At 39.8% G+C, this 25,609-nt stretch overlaps 1 protein-coding gene across 2 annotated transcripts in view; it reads right to left on the reverse strand.

The window, feature by feature from the left end:
* ccbe1 (collagen and calcium binding EGF domains 1) overlaps window positions 1-19,639 on the reverse strand; it is a 44,665-nt gene extending 25,026 nt beyond the window's left edge. For both annotated transcript variants that reach the window (XM_051938596.1, XM_022210234.2), the window contains exons 1-2: window positions 19,395-19,639; window positions 19,225-19,305 (exon numbers count right to left, since the gene is read on the reverse strand). In XM_051938596.1, the coding sequence (XP_051794556.1) occupies window positions 19,225-19,305; window positions 19,395-19,498 (185 nt within the window). In that variant the 5' untranslated portion in view covers window positions 19,499-19,639. The remainder of the gene's footprint in view (window positions 1-19,224; window positions 19,306-19,394) is intronic.
* Between the last annotated feature and the right edge of the window lie 5,970 nt (window positions 19,640-25,609).

Here is a 25,609-nt window from a genome sequence, read left to right on the forward strand (position 1 = left end):
TGATTTTCCACAGACTAACTTACAATAAGCATAATCACTGACACTGCTCTATTTGAGATAACGTGAAATAATGCCTGGATATTTTCTTACAATGTTGTGCTTTATTATGTCTTGTATTTCATGGGATTATTGTGTTTTCAAAATATTATAATGAAAACAGACAAGTTGAACCCACTCCTATCAAAACATGTCTCTCTGGATGATGTTTGATGATTGTCACAAGGAAAAAAAAATCAGCATAAGACCAAAAAGTGCATTTTGACAAGAGGAAAAGAAGCTTTAGATTAAACAAAGAGTCTCTCCTTTCTGTATTCATCATGGATTGCTTTCTCCTGGGAGTGTTGTGCTCTGAAACAAATACAGATGAGCCTAGCCACACTAACACAGATGAAAACATCTGAATCCCTCTGCAGCTCCATCGTCTCCACGGTGTAACACAAACAGATGAACAACAGCAGCTTGTGAGGCCTCCTGGTTTGGATGTTTGCTGTGGAGATTCACATTGTGTCACTTGGACATAAAACTCCAGCATGTCAAAATGTGTACTGCTTGTGTAACCACACGCAGGTCGTCTTGACAAGCAGGAGACGAGGTTAAACAACACATTAGTGATCCCAGGACTAGACAAAACTACAGTAAATTAAGAAGGACAGTACCGTCTGCTAATGCTGTATCCAAAAAAACAATCCCCGGAGGGGAGCGGTTTTATAGGCACACATAAAAAACTAAGTACAGAGAGTACGTCTTTCGAATGCCTGGATACCTTTGTGTTTTCCAAACTTCCAGGCTGACAAAATACTCTTGGAAAGGTCGTTGATTCTGCTAAAAATACTACAACTCAGAAAATGCAGGAATCAGACTGTTGCTGATCATTACTCTCTCTACAGTATCAGACTTGTTACAGTTCTTAATGCAGCAACATTCCATTTTTAAATGTGTTGCTCGTACTTCAACTATGCTATGTCCGATTATTATCAGTAATTATCTTGTAATTACAGACAATTCCTTGCAGATGCCATGAGAGGTCAATGATATTAGAGAAATATGCTTTTCCAATGCATCTGCACTTTATAACCCCAAACCAGTGTGGGGGGGTAAAGAGACATCTCATGCACTGTGGCATCCAACAACAACTGCAGCTCTTGAAAAGGTTCATAACCTGCTACAAAAACAATTCTCTCATACCAGGATTTGTTTGAAATTGACAGATGTGAAGAGGCAATTATTACATAACCACCTGTTTCTTTCCTATACCCATATTTAATGGAGACTACGGGTGTCACTGCAATATATTTTCCAGTGATGGTTCAGTTCATAGATGGATTAAATTAATATTTATACACATTATACGCATAAGCAGGTGGGTCAATGTAAAACTGAGGATTTTTGAAGTCCAATGGACATATCTTGAATACATTTTTATAAAAGGGAAAAAAAGTAATGTTTTTATGTTCAATATGATCATGTCTTTACAAATTCCACAATTATTTATTATGGAAGCAATCATTTTAAAATAAAAAATGACTGGATATCACTAAAATGTCAACTAAATAACTGACCAAATTTAATAACAACCGCCTTCTAATTAGTTAAACAATGATAAATGAGTTTATTCAAAAATAGTTTTGATTGTGTTCCTTTTATTACGTTGAGATAATCAAGACAGACATTATAAATATCCAAAATCTATAAATTCAAACATTTCAAATAAATAAATTATATAATAAATTTATATGGAAAATAACAAATTGTATCTGTGTCTGAGAAATCACTTTCTGCCATGTTACCCATTACAAAAACACCTCTTTAGGAAGTGTGTTAATTCCAGATCACATGACCTGCTCCATATGATGTCATTTCCTCCTGAAGAAAAGACTGAAAGACCCCAAGGCTTTGTGAGTTATTTATTTAATATAAAGTAGTGTGTGAGTCAAGTGTAGATTTATCACATGTCAAGAGGTTTACTACAATATAAATAACTTTCAATTTCAATTTCACTCAATTGTATATAATATTTAGAAGAATCTTTCTGTAAAAATGCCATGTAGTGTTTGGTTAGAAGCGGCCATGTTGATTTTAAGCGTGAAAACAGCAAAAAAAAATGTCAACTATGATACAGAAAGTCCCACAATTATATATTGACCCAAGTATTTTAAGACTGACCATCCTGCCTGTGCAGAAAAGAAAACCTTAATCACTGCTGTTCATCATTTTTAACCACATTTTTTTTGTAGTATAAACTAAATATAACATCATTATATGCGTAGCTTATTAAAATAATAGCACTCAGGTTTTCTCCTTTGCAGCACGAGGCTGGCCTGCTTAACAACTTTAAGAGGGGCTAAATAGACATGAAAGTAATTCCAATTTGTGTATTCATGCTGCAGATATGTGTCACTGAATTATTTTAGGAGTCTGTACTCAGGTAAATATGTTGGATCTCATGTGTTCTAAGTCCCACCTATGTAGGCAGCTGGCTGCTTTCTGCTGATGTGTTTTCCAGCATGCTGTCTGATTGTACTGTGGATAAATATTGGAACTTTGCCTAAGCCCTGAGCCAACCTGCCGGTAGCTTAAAGCCTCTGCCAATCAAACTGACAACCTTCTAACACAGTTCATATGCACCTCAAGGCTCCTCTATCAGTTAGTGTTCCTGGATTCACATGGGAAAATAGATATTTTAAAGGTGCTTTAATCTATTTCTGGCCACTAAGAGAGAGTCCAAAACAGGTTCCAGACACCTTGATAAACTGTCACATTCTAAAGTTGCTTTGGTTAACATGTTAAAAATCAATAATTGTACTTCCACATCCCGCGGGCACACAAGAAACACACTGAAACACATTAAACCCAGGCTGTGAGCTTAATAAGGCTAAAACACTCAATAGAGCTGCACATGTGACAATTCTCTGCGGGTTCTTCACAGCAAGCTACGCTTTCTTCCCCCCAGTCATCTGATTTAAGAGTGCTAAACACTCCCTTAATGGAGCCTGAAGGGAGTGTTGAATCCTGCACTTACTGGATGGTCCAACTCTGTCAAGCTCCCGAGCATTCAGAGGGACGGAATTAAAGACTAAAGGATGTCCAGCACTCACAAATGCAAGTTTAAATCTCATAGGACAGGCCAGGAAATAAGACCCTAATGGGTAGCGACAGTGTGGCAAATAAGAAACAAGAAAGAAAAGGCAAGCTAAGCTGGGAAAATACGTCTTTTACAAAATAAAAACAAATTAGTGAGCCTTTTCCATGACAGATCCTCTTTAATAAAATCTTCTCTTCCAGTTAAAATGAATTGCACTGTGCGATGCTGTTTCTAGTGTAAATACAGTACATGTATACATGTATATATATCTGCTCAGAGAAGTAATGCTGGCCCATTTGGTAACTAACATGGAACATTAACATAACCTATTGGTTAATGACTGTTTGAACTCAGTGCTCACAGGCCGTGACAGACACACAGGTCTGGCATAGTACCCAGCGGTCAGGCCCCTCTTTTAAAACAAACAAGCAGTCTGGTTTGAATTTGTGCAAATATATCGCTCAATTTAATGCAACTAATTTACAACGTTGCTTTTTTATTCTTGTGCTCTTGTTTTCATTTTCTCTCTTGTGACACAGTGGTAATAAAACGACCCAGCAAGTGCAGAAAAAATGCAAAATGCCAGAGTGTGTAGCAACACTATACGTTGCTGCTAATCATATGCAAGTCGGTCATTGTGGATTTATTCATGTATTCACTTTCTGTCTCAGTGTTAAGTGAGAAAATGAATACCATTCTCAGGTCTGTACATTCAAATATGAAACTACAGCAACATTTTTTCCATGTACAGTAAAAAGAATGAAAACGGAGGAAACAACTTGCCTGACATGTTTAATCAGCGCAAAAACAACTTACACACATCCAGGCTGTTTCCTCCTATTTTTTAGTTTTTACACCGAGCAAGCTAACTACCTCCTGACTCCAACTTCATGTTGTGCTGTCGGAGTGGTATTGATGTCACTCTTAGCAATAAGACAAATATGCACTTTTTCCAAAAAAAATGTAGAGCTACTCCTTTAAAACAACTGAATGTTCCCCCAGAAAAGGTTCCTATGAACAGACTGTGTAGTTCTCCTTGGTAAGACTTTCTGCATGTACCAGGAAGTTCTTAACATAAGCTCACATTGACATTGAAACCGTAGATTGTTTTGTCTGCCATATAAGACATAAAATACTGTTAAAGGTGGTGTTGGGGATCCTAATAAAAGTTATTGCCAAATTCTGCGAAGATTTCCTCACAGCTGTCCCTTCTTTGTGCATAGTGAAATAAAACACAATGCTCATGTGCAGCCCTGACTCTGAAAATAGGACAAAGTAGCTCAGACCAATCCACCAATCCTGTGCATGTTCATGGTCATGCACCAAACATCCTGGAACAGCTTTGAGGGAGAGGAGAGGGCGCAATATGGTGTAACACGTAGTAATCGTAGTGGGTATTGTAACCGAAACCAAGATCCTTTCCTAAATCCAACCAAGTGGGTTTGGTGCATTAGTGAAACAAGACTTAATAATAATGTAAGTATGACTATGGTCCAAGAAAGGACTCCAACTAGAGAGTCAACCTCTTTTCGACAAAAGTCTTAAAGAGGTTGCTTGGAAACCAGAAGTGACTCCTGTACTGGCAAGAATAGTAGAATCCAAGAAGAATCGTCCTTGAATCCGAACAGTTCTGAAAACAACATCTCAATCAGACACTGAACAAAGATGCTGACCTTTTGGCCAAAATGTCCAAAATCACAGTGAAAACGTGAAAAGCTTCTTAGAACCATGTTTGTGATTACTGAGAAGACGGCATTTTTAGTAAAAAGGCATAAAATAAACAACATAAGACTTTGTCCATTGACTTATGGCTCTAGTGCAGGGGTCGGCAACCTTTAACACTCAAAGAGCCATTTCGACCCGTTTCCCACAGAAAAGAAAACACCGGGAGCCGCAAGATCCTTTTGGCATTTAAAATGAAGATAACACTCCATATATCGCTTATTTTTACCTCTATCCCCTTGTTAATCAGTCGTGATTAATTAATTACAAAGCCTCTAATTAGATTCATTTTTTAAATTGTGTCCTTCCACTAATATTTATCTTACTTGGTTAATGTCATTTTTGCTCCCGGACTTCATATGTTACGTAATTTTAGCTGGAAATCAATATTTTGGGAATGTCTATTTAACTTGTAAAATCTATTTCTCTATTTATCTTCAGCTAATAACTTTTCTCCAGTAAGTCGCTGCCCTATTTTCCCAGACGACACTCTTCTGACTCTCTGACCTGCTGCCTGGATGCTGCACGTGAAATCGAGCCGTGTTCTTGCGAGTAACGTGTATTACCCTATCATGAGTACTTTTGACTCAAAGACAAGACGTGTCTTTCTTGGAGTGGAGCTTTAATATACAGGCTTGCCATTCTTGAGTGCAAAACGATGTGAAACTACAGGCGTTGCTTCTCCAGGAATAAAACAAAAAAGGCATGAAACGTGTGGGAATCCGAAGCTCCGTGTTGTCTCTCTGCATCAACTTTGCGCTCTCATGTCACAGGGGAAAACCCCTGCAGCACATCCGGTGGAGTGACACGTCAAAATAAGAGCGGTAATTTCACAATAAAATTCTCTATATCAAAATGCATTGAAACGTGCCTGAAAGGCAGAACAATTTATTTTCCAAAGTTACAGGGAGCCACAACAGAGGGCTGAAAGAGCCACATGCGACTCCAGAGCCGCGGGTTGCCGACCCCAGCTCTAGTGCATCCTCTCCAATTTCTGAATGCGGACTTTTGCTCCTCTTTGCTTTGTATAGGATTCATGTCTGTAATGGGGTGATAAGACCTACTGAGCTTAACAGAAGATGGAACTATAAAGGCCTCAACTTGTTCGTATGTATGTAAATGATCTGCAATGAAAACAACTATTTACTTGGCCTGACCTCCATCTGAAACGGATGATATGGCTGAAAGGAGTCACTTGAAATAAGAACTTCTCTCCATATTAGCTCTGCAATCTATCTGCTGTCAGTAGCCACACTGGCTATGCACAGCACTCCTGCTGTGCTGGCATCTGCAACATAATCCAGCAAAACAGTTTTTTCAGTGAGACTCCCTGCAGCAAAGCGCTGAGTTTCCCTCAGCTGCCAGTCGCCTATAACAGAAGCAGCCCAAGCCTCCGATTCTCTTTTCCACTGTGGTGTCTCCATTTCAAACAAATCCGATCTGACTGCGATCACGTCTGATAAAGTAAATCTTATCCTAATGAAATCAATCTGCTTTATGTCGCATTTTGGGTTGACAAACCCAGATTTTCATTTATATATACTTTCAGTTAAACAGCTGAGGACAAGTGCAGGCTGTGTGTAACATCTCTGATACTGACACCTCAGGAAATTATACTGAGCACAGCTGTCTGTGGCCCGTTACTGTAAACCCTCATCACAGCGTCCATGTGTTTCTAACTCAAACCACCCAACTGGACACGCGCCAGATATCACCAGTCCCTTCAAACACTGAGGTTACTGTGAAAGCGTTTAACTTCCACTTGAAGGGAATTATTAGTAATTTAATTCCTTTGTTACTAGTCACAGATTTAACAGCTCATTACATTTACAGTGTGGAAAAATCTGCTGAAACATAAATACGAACAGCCACACTATGTAAATGATGCAAAGAAACTGGATGAAAAATGTATTTAAGCAAACTGGTCCCTGAAGAACGGACCTTCTGAAAGGTGAACTAAAAATAAACATTAGTTTATGACAGATTATTTGCCATTAAAAGGGAATGTCTTTCATCCCACCACAGAAATATAAGGTTGACAATAGTCATAAAGACTCTAATGTAAAAAGCAGATGTTATTTTCTTCATAGAAGACAGAGCTGGTCTGCTGTGCCACTGGCTCCTTCTGATGAGTTAACAAGAAATGTATAGAAACAGAATGAAAAATGGTTCTAAATTGAAAGAAGAGTTCTCAATCATTCTGTAATCCACTGAAGCCACACGACAATGGGGCTCTGAGCTGCACACGAGCGAGAAATCAATCAGTTCATTTTCTGAATCACTAGAAGTCCCTTATCAGCAATCACACATGGGAGAAATAAATGAAGTGATAGAAAAGAAAAAGAGGTGGCTCATCCCTCTGGGAGACTTAGAGGTGTAGAAATGTGACATCTGTGGCTCAAATGATCAGACTTCAGTTTTTCTAAAAAAAGAGAAAAAAAAAAAGATCTGGATCCTAGTGTTACACATCTAATGTCTTAGCCAGGATTTTGGCATTGCTGTAGAGATGGTTTGTCTGTCATCCGCTTGACGTGACTTTTTGTACAAACATTCCCCGCTTCTCATATTATAAATCTTTGCTAATCCCGTGACATTTATCAGCAAAGTTTGACCAAAAACCTGCAAACCAGTGACATTTCCATCTGCCTAGCTTGACCTTGACGTTTCATATTATTCTGTCTAAATATAAAGTATTCTCAAAAACATGGTAAACATCAAGATACTATAATCATGACAACTTCATTTATGTAACGCTTTGAAAAACAAGTCGCTTTGACAGACAAAGCTAACGCAGAATACCCAGAAGGAAATAAGTTTAAACAAGAAGTCTACACATGCAAAAATGCAATTAGTCACTATTAATAAACGCAAATGAAATATAAAAGGCACATGAAACCCTAATGTGTAATAAAGAAAGAATTTATAACAAATAAAGAAACTACGTCTCATACAGGAAGCCTGTGAAGTCTGCATTTGAAGAAGCCAGAAGGGCCACACCTGAGGATCTAAGACTGCAATCTGGCTCATATGGCGTCAAGATTTCTGTTGTGCAGCTCGGAGTCAGATTCTGATGCACTCTAAAAGTGATCAGGAAAATCTTAAAGCAATTCTAAACCCATCGGTCAGCCAATGTAAAGAAGACACGACTGGGATGATGTGATGTGATCAGCATGTCACTCATGTTAACAAGCTCAGAGCCTGAAAACAGCTTTTTAACCACTTGTTTTTATCTTGTAGTTAGCTTTTTAAGTGACGTGTGCATCTTTTGTCAGTTACTTATGCAGTTATGTGACTCTAAAATTGCAATTTACTGATCAAAAACGCAATAAATGTAAGATATGTAACATAAGCTTTGTCTTGTAGTTCGGTGAGTGACTTTAACTTCTAAACGTGAAGTACTTACTGTATTATATTTCTGCTTCAACTGTTTCATATGTTCTCATGAGATGTGTGGTATGTGACATATGTTAGCCCACTTGAGTCTTTGTGGTTTTGCTGTTATTTTAATACTGTAGTGAAATCTGATATTTCAACCTGGGACTGCACATAAAAATTAGTGAGGAACCTTTCATTATATTTTAAAGCAACGCTCCTTAATGTGAAAGCTTCCCCAACAATGAAGCACCCTTGGATTTGAGAACAGGGCGAGGTGAGGAGAAAAATAAATGGCAGACTAATTTAAGTAGACGATGATGCAGCTCCACAGCAGTACAGTATAATACAGTCATGACAGGGGGGCTAACACACTGAGGTAGCGGTGAATATCATTAAACTGAATTACATCTGACTCACAGATATTGAAATTCAACAGAGAAAATCCTCAGTGGAAGGGGAGGGGAACATCTGTGCTGCCGAAAACCACCAAATATGAAGCATCTCTCCCAAAACGTACTCACACTGAATGCTACAGCTGCTTATAACTCTAAATAACTGGTATATGAATGTGTGTTCGGTGATGCAGGTGAAATATCTCCTTTGGCTAGCTGCTGTCCTCAAGGACTGATAAATTACCTGCTTATTATTTTCACTAATGGAAGAATAAATGAAGGCTTCAAGTGGCCCAATGATGAAAAACAATTAGAAAAAAAAGCACATCAAGTTGAAACGTGACTGTTTTCAATTAGCTAATAAACTTGTGTGGAAATTCCCGTTTCATTGTAACTGGTGTACAAATATAGCCTAGCCGCGCTAGACAACCCACGGCAACGAATTTAATTCTCTGCCAGGGTGGGTCTAGTTACCCTCCATAAGGCTCGAGGCTGGATTCTCTTAAAACTGGCCGGACCAATCACCATGAAGTGTAGAGTCAGAAGGCGGGCGTAACGAAGTGACGACAGAGGCGCGACGATTCTGACAGAAACAACCAGTGCACAATAAACAGTTATCTTTCGATTCGGCTTTGGCCACAGCCCTTAAAGATTTGAAGCTAAAATTCAACTTGAAAGATAAAGAAAGGACGGCACTGAAGTGTTTCATTGAGAAGAAAGACGTATTGGGACTTATGCTGACGGGATATGGCAAATCCTTAATATACCAGTTGGCTCCGCGGCTCCGCTGGTTGGGAAGCTAACGGGACTTAGCCACAATCCGCCGGTGCTCTACGTCAGCCTCTTCGTTGCGTTGATTGGTTGTATACCTACCCAATTGCTGCAGAGGGATTTGATAGACAACCTTTTAGCCCGCCTCCCTCCTTGTCGAGCTTCCCTAGATCCTTGTGCCGTCAGAAACATGGGTGTAGCGTGGCTAGGCTAGTACAAATATTGTTTTCATGCAAAGTGCTGCTATTGTGTAATTTCAATACGTTTATTTTTTTTTGTTCCGGGTAGATTAGATGCAGCATGTGGATTAAAACTACAACAGATTTACAGCGCAGAGGCATGGAGGCAGAAAACCGCAGTCTGTGGTGTACTTATCACCACATCCCTTAACCACTGCTGCACCCCAGCATGACCAAAGCGTGACCACACTGAAGTTCTCCATGGAAAGAAACAGATGGGTGAATGAGCATCTGCCAAAAGAAACAAAAAGTGGGCTTTTAAGAAACCAAAATATCTTTAAGAAACCTTGTTGATACACAATTTAAAGGAGGAAAATGTGTCTGTGACCTGAACAGAGTAAGCTGAAACAGACCAAACAAGGTCTCACAGAGCACCAGACAGATCTTACAAATGTCATGTAGGCTGCAGAAGTAGATAACAGCCCAACTTTACTTGCCTTGAAGGACGTTGAAGCTTTGACAGAAGTATAGCATCTATTTCAGTTACTATATATTCTCCATATGTTCCAAACCTTCCGTCTAATAGCTGTTGTAGTGTTCAGTGCTCTTTGCAGTAGGTCAATCTCATCTGAACAACAGTTGTCAAACTATTCTAATAAAATAACTCCAGACATTAGGACACAATATGAAACATTTGAACTCTCAAAGTCAGGCTCTTTCCGGTAAAAGCATGTTTTGTATTACAGTCTTCTTCCAAATGGAAACAGATGGCAAGAAAGCATGTGAGGAACCAAATCAAATAACTCTGTCCTGTAATGCTTAAAATGTTGAGATAAACCTAATCAGAATTTGATAAAAACCAAACATGTTTCTAATTATTCAAAGGAAGGAAAAAGAACAAAGGCAATGAAAGATCAAATAGAAGCACTTCACTGCCTAGTTTTAATGGACGACTGAAGGAAATTGCACCATATAAGCTCATTTAATTTTCTGGTTCCTGAAATGTTGAATACAATGTGAAACAGTGACTTCAATAGGTATGTAATTAACACTTATATTTCTGACATTACACTTGAATTCATGAAGTTCTGTGCACTGAAGAAATCAGAGAGAGGTTGTTTGCTCGTGCTTGTGCTCTACATCTGTCACTGAAGAATGCTCCTGAACACGAACACGTCCTCCCTCCATGATTACTTACACTCCACTGCATCTACCTCAGTGCTGAGGAACAGGACGGGACTTCATCCTTTACCTAATAGGGTGTATCAGCTGAACTGCTGATAAGAGCGTGGCTAAACAGCTCATCCACATCCAATGTGAAATGAAATTAAATATAACATAAAATATCAGCCCCTGCGGCAGCCAATATGACCCTGCCTCCACTTCCCACTTATAGCTCAGTTACACTATGAGAACCTCCAGCGGCACACTAATACTTACTAATATAAGTCAGGTTAGGACCTGAAGAAATTACTCACAGCCAATTGGCTCCATTTCTATCACAATATTGTTCAAAATACAGCGCAAAGTGCAACACTGTTAAACTGACACATATTGATGGCTGGCTGTGGGGCATATGTGCTGTGAATTATTAACATCAGCATTAATACTATTTGTATGGGACAGAAACACAGAGCAAAGTAGCAGTGGGAATTAAGAGTATTTAGATTTAAAAAAACAAACAAACAAAGAACAGTTGTGTAGCCAGAGATAAAATTGATGAACAAAAACAATAGCTGCCTGTTCTGCTCTGTTCAGTAACATGTATCAGTTTTTCATGGTATGTTTTAAGATGACAGATGGATGTTCTTGGGTTCTTTGTGCTTTTATGGTGCATCATAATACTATGAAAGTACTTCACAACATCTTTTACAAGTGGAACAACCGGAAGTATTTTTTCTCTTTGACACATGATGATGGGCATCTTTACTACCAACCACTGGACTGGTAATTTCTTAACAATAAATCCATAAAATTTTATAACACTCTAGACAATCTGCTTCTACTGCAGTGTAGCACAGCAAAAAAAAGAAAGAAAAGCAGTCAGTGCTACAGCTTGAACCTGCAGCATAGCAGTGAGTCTCAAAAACCCAGACGTCTGCAATGATTTACTCCAATTTTCTCATTGTGCAGCACAGAGTAGTTTTTCTGCGGTTGAGCAGAGCTGTAGGTGAGCTGGTGTGCTGAGCTGCAGTGAGCAGAAAAGTTTGAGAGAAGACACAATTAGGAAATGAATGGATCTTCAAATCCTAGAGGAAGCAACATTGTAGCCATTTTAAGGCACAGAGGGATTATGGAAATCATGGAAATAACATCTAAATATGTAACTTAGTGTCCAGTTTTTACGAGTTAAATCATGACCGGAGAGGAATTTTACCTCAGTTTAAAAAGGAGCTAAATTGTGAGCACCTCCTTTTCCATGTAGAGATGCATTTGTAATGACATCTATAGGCTCAGAACTGTACATGTAGGTGCAGCTAATCCTACCTGTGTTAGTGTGTTTACTAAAGTGGGGCATACATGTACAAGATGATAATTTAGCAAAAAAGAAATGCACAAAAGTAACCATTCAAACAAGCAATACACACAGTAACCTGATTGTTACAATTTCAACTTTAGACAACAGCAATCAAAGTTATTTTTTGTGAAAAGCAGAAGTGTTGATGTCACTGAAAACCTTAAAAACAGTTATGTTTTAGAAGTGCAGAGTAAAACACTCGGAAATATAGGGGCCAACTACAGCTAACTATCTCTCAGGATTTCGAGAGATGCCTCTGACAGATAGCCTAGCCGCGCTAGACAACCCACGGCAACGAATTTAATTCTCTGCCAGGGTGGGTCTAGTTACCCTTCATAAGGCTCGAGGCTGGATTCTCCTAAAACTGGCCGGACGAATCACCATGAAGTGTAGAGTCAGAAGGCGGGCGTAACGAAGTGACGACAGAGGCGTGACGATTCTGACAGAAACAACCGGCGCACAATAAACAGTTATCTTTCGACTCGGCTTTGGCCACAGCCCTTAAAGATTTGAAGCTAAAATTCAACTTGAAAGATAAACAAAGGACGGCACTTAAGTGTTTCATTGAGAAGAAAGACGTATTGGGACTTATGCCGACGGGATATGGCAAATCCTTAATATACCAGTTGGCTCCGCTGGTTGGGAAGCTAACGGGACTTAGCCACAATCCGCCGGCGCTCTAGGAACTCCATCAGCCTATTCGTTGCGCTGATTGGTTGTATACCTACCCAATTGCTGCAGAGTGATTTGAAAGACAACCTTTTAGCCCGCCTCCCTCTCTGTCGAGCGGCCCTAGACCCTTGTGCCGTCAGAAACATGGGTCTAGCGCGGCTAGGCTATCTGACAGACCTACTAGTGATGGTATAGATAAGAGATAATACAAGGAATGCAACAAATAAACTATTGTTTTGAGGTGAACAAGACATTTTGTATTTGTAGCAGGCAGTGAAATCATCATAGCTTCTTCCTCTATCAGATTCATGGAAGATGGTTATTGCTGCTCATCAGATGGACAGCATGCATTTGATATTTGTGAATGAAGCTACAGAAACTGAACTTGGGGCCTATGTGAGAATCCTGCACTGTTCTCATACTGCCTATAAACAAACAGATTTGAACTATGTCCATTTATGTATGTAGTTGCCAGACCTACTGTGAAGTTAATATGCTGGAAAAACAACAAATACAAGAGTACCAGTTGGTTGAGGAACTGTGGGAATTATTTCTTTAACTGCAACCATAACCACTACTTGAGTCTAACCAAAACAAATGGTTGATACTGTCGTCACTTCAACAAATTTCACTAACAATGTAGTTATTTCATCCCAAATCAAGATGTTTTTCTACCCTTAAATTCATTGTAATCCAAACCATGCTTTTCTCCTAATCTAATGAAAGCCTGTTTGTGCTGGAATCTATTTAAAACGTAACTTAAAACTGATTTTTGCTGCTTGGATTTGTATCTTTTGGAATGCACTAACAAACGCTGGTGTCCTGCTGCTAAAGTAGCCAAATCGAATGCTTCTACACTTGTTTCTGGAGCACAGTTACAACAAATATCTCATTTAAATTCAAAGAACTTGCAGGAAAAGAGAGGTGAAAGGAACATTTACTTCTGCTGACACACTGACTATGAACTTTTTTGTTTAAAATACAGCAAATTTATCCATTTGGCACAATTATACCGTAACAAACAGATTAAATCAGAAAGACTTGGTTAACACAAAGGATAAAGCTGCTGACAAATTTACAAGCCAAACATATAATGATAAAATAAAACTACAATTAGGAGTATTTCACTAGACATCTTTATGTATTCTCTCCGTTGTTACGCAGCAGGATTTCAGTCAGACGGACCGGGATCATTAGCTTAACATGGCAGTTGACCTCCTCCTCTGTGCCTTTACATCCTTTTAATGTTCAGCTGTGTGGGAGCTGTCATTGAAGAGCAAAACCAAATGTTGGTGTCAGCTCCTTCAGTCCACAGCAGAGACTCTGTAACACAGCAGTCGACTTCACTTAACAGGCTTCACATCCTCTTTCTGAGGACTGATAGAAAACAGATGCTGATGTATTTTCCTTGACGGGACATTATGTATCATTTCAGTGATTTGGTTTATGATTATGGGATGTATGCGACCGCAGTATTTCGGCTGTGTCAGGCATTAAGCACATTTAGTTAGTACAAGGGTTTACTACATTCCATAATGATGTACACGATACCAGCAAGTTTGCGTCTGTTTTTAATGTTTCTTTTATTACACAGTTTCTGCTGCTTTAAAGGTACAGTGAATCATTTCAGACTTTTTTTTGATTGGCGTGATTTTCAACGGTGCAATCTCATTCTGCATCTACCAACGTTAATTCCAGCAAATTCTGTTTCACTACAGGCCTGTTGAGAAACAGCTTGGACTTATTTCATGTTCTTTTCTCTGACAACTTATTTCCTTTATCGTGAAACATTTTGCCTTTACAAAAGCTAAACTGCAATCGTTTCATGAAATAATTGGTGGTTTAAACCAATTCTAAGAACATTTGTTAGCAACTTGGTTTTAATGAATCAACAAATGCCTGTTTTGCGTTTGGGACCCCTTAGGTTTAACTAAAGCTAATGTAATGCTGCGCTACAATGTTTTCAGTGTTTTTCCAAAATCTTTTGACATGAACTGCACTGGTGACTCTTTGTTTCCTTTCATTACTCTATAAACAAGTAGACAAGACTTGACAAGTGCTGATCGAGTCTACTAACATGTTCTCTGATGCATATCCAGTAGCACATGAGGCATTTGAACAATGGGTTTGTAGGTAATAAAATGCACATTGAGAACATCTGAGACTGAGAGTGATCATTTCAAACAGCCTAATATTTTCCATCTCCATCATTCGTTTTCCAAGGAAGGGTTTTGCATTCTTTCACCCTGGAGTAATCACTCTTGCATGTAATGACTAATTACTCTGTATCAATGCATGTGTAATTTCACCTAGAAACCCAGTATAAGAAAACATTCAAAATGTTGGAAAATCTAACTGAGACATCTATTTAAAGGGCGCTGATCTAATAAATAACTTGTTGTGCTTATGGCTGATTTGACTTTCACTTAGTGATATCGTGGCCTGAGGGCTTTCCTTGAATTACACATTTTTCCATCCAGAAATATGCCACACATATGTTGTTCATAAATCTAGGCTCATTCTCTTTTTTCAGTCTAGAACATTTATAGCAGCATCAGAAGCGTAGTAGCCCAAAAGGACAAAACATAATCTCACTGTAGCCTGTTTAACTCCTTAAGATGTGGATATATATATCCTTCACGGAGCTCCCATCACTGGAGGAACGACAATACGGCAACAAAGAACCCCCGAAGTGTATTTCAAGTGCTGAAAGCTATTTGAATTGGGACACAGAACTAAAGTCCAACTGAGAGGATTATTCCAAGGTGCAGAGTACATTTTAAATGTGATGTGAAAAACAGACTTGAAAACAAAGGAAACAAGAGAGACTTCAGGCCTCAAAGCCAAGTTGAATAATCCGACTGACGCGATCTCTTCAGTAGAGCTGAGCTGCAACCCTGCTGTGTTTGACTCGAACTTGGAATTACAATATAAATCAATTACTGGTTTTTCAGTCTGTGGAAATTATATCTAATTGCCTCTGACATCTGCTTTTCTTGGTTCCTTAAAATAGACCACATAAATGGAATAGGTACAAATGCTTAAAGCAAATACTACTAAAACAAATTCCACTGCAGTTGACTGAAATGAAATGAGAACATTTACAGGAGACAAACATTGTTTTCTGGATCAGCCAAGTGCATGTGTCATGACTGTGATGTCTCACAGGGGCACTGAGGAAATGTTTAGAGTGTAAACCAGAATTTCCCCTGAATTCCGGACTGGAACAGAAGGAAACGAAGAGAAAGTGGGAGAACACAACAAAATGCTTAGTACCACCAGAATTATTTGGAAAAATAACAAAGCAACAATTACACATGCCACACATCAATTATGTGTAACTGTTGCAGCTGTAGAGTGGAAAGACTCACTCCGCCTGGGTTCTGCTTCTTCTCCAGAGAAGCATTTCCTTTACAGGTTAGGTAAGGCCGACACCGTATACACAATTAATCAAGCCAATGTAATCACTGCTTCATGTACCCTCTTGTCACTTAAGAAAAGTTATAAACAAAGAATATTAATGTCTCTCGATCCTATGATGGTTAACACCGAATCTGGCTCTCGTCTTGGATTGTCGGAGTCATCATACGATTCTTAATCTCTCAGCAACAGAAGTAAACGTCTACAACCTTAGGAAACTGTATAAGATCTAAGATTAAAAACAATAGTACATAGATAATCCATCTTTTTGGCTTGTGACTCAGGCTAAAATAGCACATGGAAGCTTAAAGATTTGCTGTCTGCTAACAGCTGCATCAGGAATATTTTCCCCAGGGGGTCTGTCTCACAAAGCAGGATTAACAAGTTAGCTGGATAGCTGCTAAGCAAAACCTGGGAGGCTCTAAAATCTGCAGCATAGACTCAAATAAGAACCTTTTATGGGTTACAGAGGGTGCAGTCGTCCACATAATTCAGTAATCCCGCTTTTGACACAAGCAACAGAGAATTCTCTGGACACAGAAGATGATGGGTTCATGTTCAAGTGAGGTTTGTGGAAAAAATATACTATAAGCTAAAGTAGCACACTTAACACAACCATCAACCAGAAAATATAGCTACTGACAGGAACAAAAACAGAAAAACTTCACAAAGAAAAGCCATACTAGTGGCAGTGCTGATAATAAACTGATGTCTCTGCAAAGATGTTGCTGAAATGGGACAAAAAGCACACAACGTATCTTTTCAATCAGACCTTTTTCTGGCTTTTAGCAAAAGCCTTTATGTTGCAATCTCAGCAATTTGTGATTTAAGTGCAACTTCTGGAACAAAAACCCACCACAGCCTTTCACATCCTACTTCGAGCCAAGAAAATTAAACCCTATGGCCTGTAAAACTACAAATAAAAGCCTGAAAGTGCTGAATCCTGGTACAGCAGACCTTTAAAAACAGTAGAATCCAAACATGACAAACTCTATGTAAGATAACTCAGAGAGAAAGTGAGAAGATGCCTGCAGACAGATATGTGTAGAGTCAGCTGAGGCCCTGGTACTTGTCTTGTACAGTGACATTCACTCTTTCTGTCTGGGATCTGCTCTGGTGCTGTTTCACAATAAGATAAATGCTCCGAGGATGAGTGTTGACTTGTACACATAGCGGCATGCCATGACCGAAACGGGCTTGTTTTGCTTTCTGGTGAAAATTGCACGGTCAAATTTACCAAAAATACTTTCAGAAACCAAACCCGTGGTGATGATAAGAATTTAAGCATCTTTACTAAAAGCTAGTATGACTCCTGCATGCACCACATGAAAGAACTGCTGCCACGTGCACTGTAATCTTTAATGGCATGCAGACTGATGCCCATCTAACAAAAACTTTTATATAAATACTTCTTAAGATGGTGAATAAAAGAACAGTTTGGTACAGTACCAAAATGCTCTGAGGTGTGCAGACACACTGATGCTCTACAGAGCACCTAATAAATGCCATAAACCTATATTTTCCTTTGGCAACTGAGTCTTGCCAACTTTAAACACGCTTGGTTCCTTTTGAACAAGATCTCAGCCGTGCCAAGGCATAATAGCACTGGTATATGACTGCATTTTGAGGGGAAAAATGCAGTATGCAAAATCCACATTCATCCTACAAGATTCCAGGCATTATTTGAAACTTCTGGTGCCATGATAAAACATTCAGAGCTGATGGGTGCTTATCCGCTCACACTGTGCAGGTGAACTGAGATGCACCCAGGAAACATTCTCTTGGCTCTCAGCTGAAACAGTTTTTCTTCTTTAAATAAACATTGTGGGAAGCAACTGCGGCTGCAGCCAATAACCATAAACCAACATCATTATGTTAAGAGTGTGTTTGAGAGTTGAAGATCAAACGGGATGACACTGCGTGTTTGAACCGCGGCCAGCCGTGTGTCAAGTGATGCAAAAATGAAACATTTCAAAGTCCACTTTGGGAAGACTTGAGAGGAGATGTCCAACAATCTGTCATTTCTTTAGTCCTCGATATTTTTCCCTAAAAGCACAGATAGAAATAGACTTGCTATAAAGCAAGATCATTGACAAAATGTTTCAAATTAGTTCCCTAAATGAGTTAAGTGCTGTTTGAGCATTTATCAGCTGTCTGAGACAAAACTGAATAATTCCCAAGATGATACGTTAAAGGAACACTGTAAGGAGGAGTGTGAGTGTCGGACGTCTACAAGTCTTGTTTTAATTAGATGATTCAACTTTCTGGAAAACTTACTTTCAGTCATGACTTACTTGCAGTCATTTGTTCAACTATGTTACTACATACTGTTCTCCAGACACTTCTCATTGGTACTTTTGGGTGTTTTTTTGAATAAGACCAGCTCTTTAAAGTCAGTCGTCTTTTTTCATTATGCCTGGGAGGCAGCCCCATGCAATGAAGACAGATTAGGTTCTAACAACTTAATCCGCAGCCTCTGACAGGAGTTTTGCTGCGAGGCAACGCTGTGTCCACTGCGTCTGCAAACCGTCATAATTAAAGCCAGTGTCAGAGTATAACAGGTCAATCTGGAGGCTTCATGGATATTTAGATTGCTATGATCCATTTAGTTCACAAAGAATGATAAAGAGGAAAACCCACTATGGCCTGTCTGTCTCTAGAAATCCCTACAGTTCCCTACGCAGACACATTACTTTGTAATACCTCCAAAAGGTTTGGATGTTTTTCAGTTTCTGCAGTAAAAGCAGCAATTTGACAAGTCACATTAACAAAATAATAACTAAATCACATGTGTGGTATAAAAAGGAACCCAAGGGGATGTTTAACAGCTCACTGATTTTGGTTGTAAAGCTATTATTAGCCCCAGGCAATAAGATTTTATGTGCTTAATGAGGTTGAACTGTGCTCAGTGTCAAACCTAAATTACTCTTCTGCTTCATTATCATTTCTATTTTAACAGAATGATTACTATAAATAATTCACAAGTCCAGTTTTGCATCATTTGGCTCACTGGACTTCAGCTCCACAATCCTTCTATCCTCACTGTGCCACAATCTGAGCAGCATCTGCGCGCATAATTCATCTCTACTGTACCTGTAACACGTCGTAACCTCTCCGGTGGACTTCACGCACGGGTACTTGCTGGTCGAAATGTTGTTTTCAGAGCACTTCTCTCTGTGAAAGAAGCAAAGGGAGCATTTTTAATGTTACATCTAACGCTAGGAGTCCTCCTGTCATCTGGTGTGAACTTGTCCTGAAGTTACCCGTCACTGGCATCCTCCTCTTGGTAGGACCACAGCAGAGCTCCAGAGAAGTACATGCAGGTGACGGTGAGCAGCAGAGGAGTCCTGTTGTGGTTCAGCAGCATCTCCTCGGTCCAGTCACCTGGCTCCTGTCGACAGTCCACACTTTAACGATTATCTGCGCGCTGCTGCAACTTCAGTGCGTAAAAGTGGCAGAGCGCACAGACGCGCAGACCCTCCCACTGCCACACAGTTTATGAGTAACTATGAAACGTTAATTCTTGTGGTGTCACTGCACAAACTATCTAAACTTCCCCTCCTTTTTACTTTGGAGGCAAGTTAAGGCAAGAAAAACCGAGAGCGGAGGAATAAACTATTTAATCATTAAGAACGGAAGTTTTATGAGATGAGGAGTTTTCCAACACACACGTGGGCTTTGGTTTGGGGTCTTTCTTCTGTGAAACGTTAAAAATTAACTGGAAGTAATTTAAACATTACACACTACTCAGTCATACCACACGTGCACGCGCGCACGCACCAACACGCGCTTGTCGTCGTAGAACGCGCTATTTGCGTTATGATCTTTGCTGCCACCGCGCGGCTGTCAATGAAATAACAGCTACTTAATGTTAATAGTCAGCAGAAATGAGTACACCCCAGTGCAATATCAATTGAAATGTCAAATTATTCAAAATTGAATCACCTTACAGTAATCACACTACCTCTGTGTAGAATAGTTTTCATTTATTCTTATGTCAAAACTAAAAACTAACACTTTGGATTTACTACATTCGAAATACAGGCTCCATATCTGAAACTGACTGCAAAAAACAAACAAACTGAGATACAAATGTAATTTTTATCTCACTAAAAAACATAAATACTTCATATATCTGCCTTTATGTTGGATGACGTACCCAGTCCTCCTCTGCACGGATGAAGTTTCTTCAGTCGTTTTTCAGCTGCTCTTTGCTAAAAAATAAAATAAAATCTTGCCTTGCTCTATCTTTCTCTTTAAAATAGCCCAGAGGTCTTTTATTGGATGCAATTCTCGCGGCATGTACAATACAACATGTCCAGATCACGCTTTTCACTGTTTTCGTCTTTAGAAGCTCTGTGATTTTTTTTCAGTGTGCTTTCAAACGCTGTCGTGCTGAAATATCCCTCATCTTCCAAGTTTCTGCAGACTGGGAGTCGTCCTGCCAGCCAGTGTTTTGGTGTACCACTGGGATTCAGGGTGCCATCTGTAAATGTTCTCATTGCTCTCATGCAGCCCCATCTCATTAAACTCCCACCGAGCTTCACTGTTGGGACTATGCATTCACTGTGGTAGCCCTCCGCAGGTTCATTCCAAACATGCTGGAGCCGAGAAAATTCATCTTTGTCTCATCTGACCAAAGATTGAACTCCTGATGCTCATCAGGCTTCTGTTCTTGTTCTTCAGCAAATCTAATCTTGCAGCTTCTGCCATCGATCACAAAGTCCCTCGTACTGGCTGAGACGTTACAGAAACTCTCCTTTCCACTGATCACTTGCCTGTCAGTTTCAGTTTGAATGTGCAGGTACTGCATTGTTCCTGCCACTGCAGCTCTGATTTGTAGCTCATTGTTTATCTCCTGATTACTGCGACAACTGTGCTTCAAAGGATTGTTAGTTGGGTCTCTAACCTTCATGCAGAATGGTGTTTTCTTGTACATGTACAAAGGCAATAAAGATGTATTGATGCTGATACTTCTCCTTCTTTTGTGACTTCTCACAATTAGATTTTTCAGTTGCAGAGGTGCACGATTAGCACTGTCACCTCACAGCATGAAGGTTCTGGGTTTGAACCTGTGGCTCAGCTGGAGCTTTCACAGTGTGAAGTTTGCATGTGCTCCCTGTGCCTGCATGGGTTTCTTCAAGTTCTCTGGCTTCTTGCTCCAGTCCAGTAACATACAAGGTAGATTGGTGAATCTAAATTTGCCCCATATGTGACCTGACATGCCTTTCTGTGTCTTATTGTCGGCCCTGTAAAGTCGTCTTTGGGTTCCATCGCCCCATAACCCTTAACAGGGTGAATCTATAAATAAGTTAGCAGCTGGATAACTCAGTGACTGACACCCCTGACCCCGACATTGTGTTGTATCTACTCTCAGATGTACGCTGCTTTGGATAAAAGCGTCTGCTAAATGTAATTGTAAATTGTAAGCTGAAGCGTGCAAGTCTTACAACATATTCAAAAATAACCTTGTTTGCATCTGCTTTTAGCTTGTGATGTCAGATGAGGTTAACAAACCCGACAGAGGACTTTTCCTGTTTGGCAAAATGTCTACAAGGTGGATTATTTAGTCAAATGAGTTAGCAGCTTTCGCTTTGATCTTAACTCAAACTACTGTCTCAAATATGTTTCCTGCAACTCATTACGCCATACTTGCAGAAAATAGGGTCCAACTTTTTAAACTAATGTTCTCTCAATTGTGTGATGGTGTGATGCAAATTACTCCCTTAATTTACTGTGTCAGAACACTGGGGACTCATATCAGCTAAGTCATCACAAAGCTGAGTAGCATGTTAAAGAGAACAGCAGAGTTTGTGAATTAACTGAGCATCCAAAAAAGAAAAAAAAAATCAACTAAAACCCTGCAGGATAAACATGATCTATTTATAGCCCGGATCCTGGTGGCACAATGTGTGTTTCATTATATCGCGTCCAAACATAGCTGATTATGAAGCCAACTTGTGAATTAAAGCGCTGCTCATTAAGAAGTGGGTCTTATTGCTGCCTGGTGGAACGGCCTCACTCGCTCTGACAGATCATTTTAAATGATTCTGAATAAATAACTGTTGTATTCAGTTCTTTACCATTAAGCATGTACATCCTAATGATCTGGAGGAGCCAAGTTGCAGCTTTAATTCTCTGCTAACCCAAACTGACCTCACCAGCTCACTCATTCTTTGTGTTTGGTGAGCTAAGAGGGTGAATGAATGAGAAACCCTACACTAAAACGCTGCTGACTTTAGTTCGGCTTGACCTTGACCTCAGTGCGACCTCCATCGGCCTGATCCGAGCACGAACGCTGCTCTCTGGCACCTGCAGAAGTCAAGAGTTCTTCAGTTTCTCAGGAATGCAGTGTGACATTACATAGAGTTGGATAGCAGAGCCACTGAGGAGTCTGTAAAGGATATCCCGGTGAAACATGAGGACCATGGTGTCACTTACAGCCACTTTGGCAGCTTGTCTATCTGTGAGGTCACTCAGGTATTATTTAACTATATTCAGGACATTAGTGACGTACCATTAATCAGAAAATCCATTCAGGAGAAACTTAATAAAACATTTCCCATTTCTATAAAGTTTTTGTACTCAAGGCTGGGAATCGCACCTCTTCCAGTGTCATTTAGCAGAAAATGACACCTTTAGCCTGCCTCAAAAGGCCCGCTCAGGCATGACCATTTCAGTTCAAGGGAAAGCTGTGTTTCGCTGCTCGGCTGGCTTCATTACAACAGAGCCTCTACGCTTCAGCAACAGTCTGAGGGTGCAGTTCAGCTCCCGGCCACTTGATGGCCCTTTCAACCAAGACATCTCACCCTGGCCCCCACTTTCGCCACTATCGTCATCATTGCCCACAAAATGGATGACAGCTTTTAGAAATACCAGGGTGCGTCACGACTCTGAGGTGCACATGCTGTGCCATTTATGTTCCACCTGTTTTGATGCATCAGCAGCCCGCGAGGCAGAGAGAGATCATGCCTGCAACAGCACAAGCAGCCAATTAATATTGCAGGATGATACTGTATCAAAGCTACAGGCCGAACAAGCTCCCCTGACAACATCCTCTGCCTTACAGATATGACAGAAATATCTGAGACTTACTAGTCATCAAATTCTAGAAAACAACAGAAAACTCCAAAGAAAGCATTTGCACCCTCTAATCTGCTTTTACCAGTAACTACTGAGTTTAGAAGTAAAAAGTTCTCTATTGTTCCTTTTAAAAATACGTTTGTTGCCCCGTGGCCTCAGTTTCTGGGAAGCAGTTACATCATGCTTACTGTTGCTGCTGATAGCCTGGCTGTAACGATTTTAATGTCTATTTGCATGTGTGTAAATCTGGCTTTTAAACTCAGAAATGAATGACAGGTTGGATTAAGTCAATAAGTGGTTCCAGTGTCTATTTACTGCCCTCACTGTTTAACTCATTCTGCTGATCTGACCTGTTTCCAGACTTACAAAGAGCATTTTTTAAAAACTTATCTCACAGTGCTACATCAAGCAAAATTCTTAATCTGTCTTTATTGCACAAACAAGGGAACACATGTGACGGCAGTGAGTGTTGCAGGGAATGAGCTCCCCGCTGTCAAAACTCCTCTCTCTCTGTCTTCCTCTCTCTTCACAGTGCAGCACTGCAGTGCCTCTCTGCACATGCCCAGACAGACTGGGAGAGAGCCACAGCAAGTTTCAGCTCACTAGAAATATTAACAGCCTGCATCACAGACACATTCATGTACTCCTCTGAGCCGTTTCTCAGCAGGAACAAAAGTCATGCTTTAGGCAAACAAAAATAAATTCTTTTCTTGTTTGTGGAAGGCTAAAATGCTGCTGACGTGGACACCTCCACTGTTTCAAGAACCAAACCTGTGACTCTCTGTTTAGAGGGTTTTCTTTTGTCTCAAGGTCACTCCGCCTCCCACAAGCTTTTTACGCAAACTGCTCAGTGGAGAATGAACACATTATCGATGAAGCTTTAATATACAGTGTCACGCCTGCCACCTCTGCTTAGTCAATAATAACAGTTTTTTTTCTTTTAAATTACAGTGATTCATTTTTTATCGCCATCGTTACTGCAGTGCTTTAGCTTAATGGTGTATTTAACTCTCTCTATAGTTCCAAACTGTGGAAGTTAATTATCTTTTAACCAGTTTAGGTCTCAGAGTGATTCCTGTTTATGTATATTTTATAAAACAACAAGGCCACTGTGCTTGCTATGACAGTAATGCTTCGGATTGCGTTTGAATTATAAATGTGCTCTGAGAATATATTTAGCTAGGAGTCCAATTTTCAAACAGTCTGGTAGCTTTGTCACTCTAAAGGCCAGGTTTTCCATTTGGGGAAATCTTGATGGCTGCATGTTGCTCTTGCTATTCTGTTCAACCACTTTCCCTTGGCAATAGACCATTATTTATTTTTCCATTTTTACAGTAGCTGGAACAAAAATAGTCCAGCGGTGCAATCATGAAGCATACAAACTCTGATTCATACCTCACCAAAAGACAAAATAATAACTGATGAAAAGGTTAAAAAAAAGGAGACACATTGTCGTTGTTGAAAATTGAAGGGAAAAAAAGAAAACAATTCAGTAACACAGGAAAGATGTATTTTCTTTTTGGTCTATTTTCTGATGCTTTGCTTCATCAAACAGAATAGAGGGTAGGTGTAGTGGAGGATGCTCTTCTTCTGGTTCTTACAAAGCCTTATTTGAATAACACCTATTTAGAAAGGTGCTTAAACATGTAATTGCATTGAATATTTACTCTAAGAATCTCCTCCTTTGAATCATTAAGACATCTCTTCCTAATGAGATTCCAGTGTACGGTATCTGGGAAAAATCAACAGTTACTCTATTGTGCAAATGTGTGTTCTGGCATTCATCCAGAGCTACTATGTAACTTTAGCAGTGTAGCCAGAAGGAAAAGCCACAGCAACTAAAGCTTTTTCAAAAATGCACACTAATCAGCGACTAGATTAAAACCACTGTCAGGTGAAGTGAATAACACTGATCACATCATTTCAATGCAATAATCTGCTGGGAAACCTTGTGTCCTGAGATCTAAAGTATCCGTTGTCAGACACCACATGACACCCACAGAGTCCATGTCCTGCTGGGTCAGAGCCGCTTTGTCGGTGTGAGGGAGATCAACACAACATCTGACAGGCGGTTTTATTGTTGTGGCAACATATGTGCATGCTAATGTTGTTTTAATCCTGTCTTGAGCTTGTCTTTAAAAGATCAATACATTGACAGATGATCCAGTGAGGTACAGCTTCTTCTTTTTTTTTAATCACTTATACATATTTTGGCTGTTTAAGTCCAACATTCGCCTCTTTTTGTAGGTTTTCCAGAAAGGCGTGGATGACATAATCACCCAATCCAGAAGACAAAGCAGTGTCAGTGGGGTACAACCTTCACTGTTGAGCTATCCAGCGTTTTGGCAGCAGGTTAATACAGAGTTTTCTTCCTGTCATCTCAGTGAGAGCTATT

The sequence above is a fragment of the Acanthochromis polyacanthus genome, chromosome 18, assembly GCF_021347895.1.
Source record: "Acanthochromis polyacanthus isolate Apoly-LR-REF ecotype Palm Island chromosome 18, KAUST_Apoly_ChrSc, whole genome shotgun sequence".
In the NCBI taxonomy this organism is placed as follows: Eukaryota; Metazoa; Chordata; class Actinopteri; family Pomacentridae; genus Acanthochromis; species Acanthochromis polyacanthus.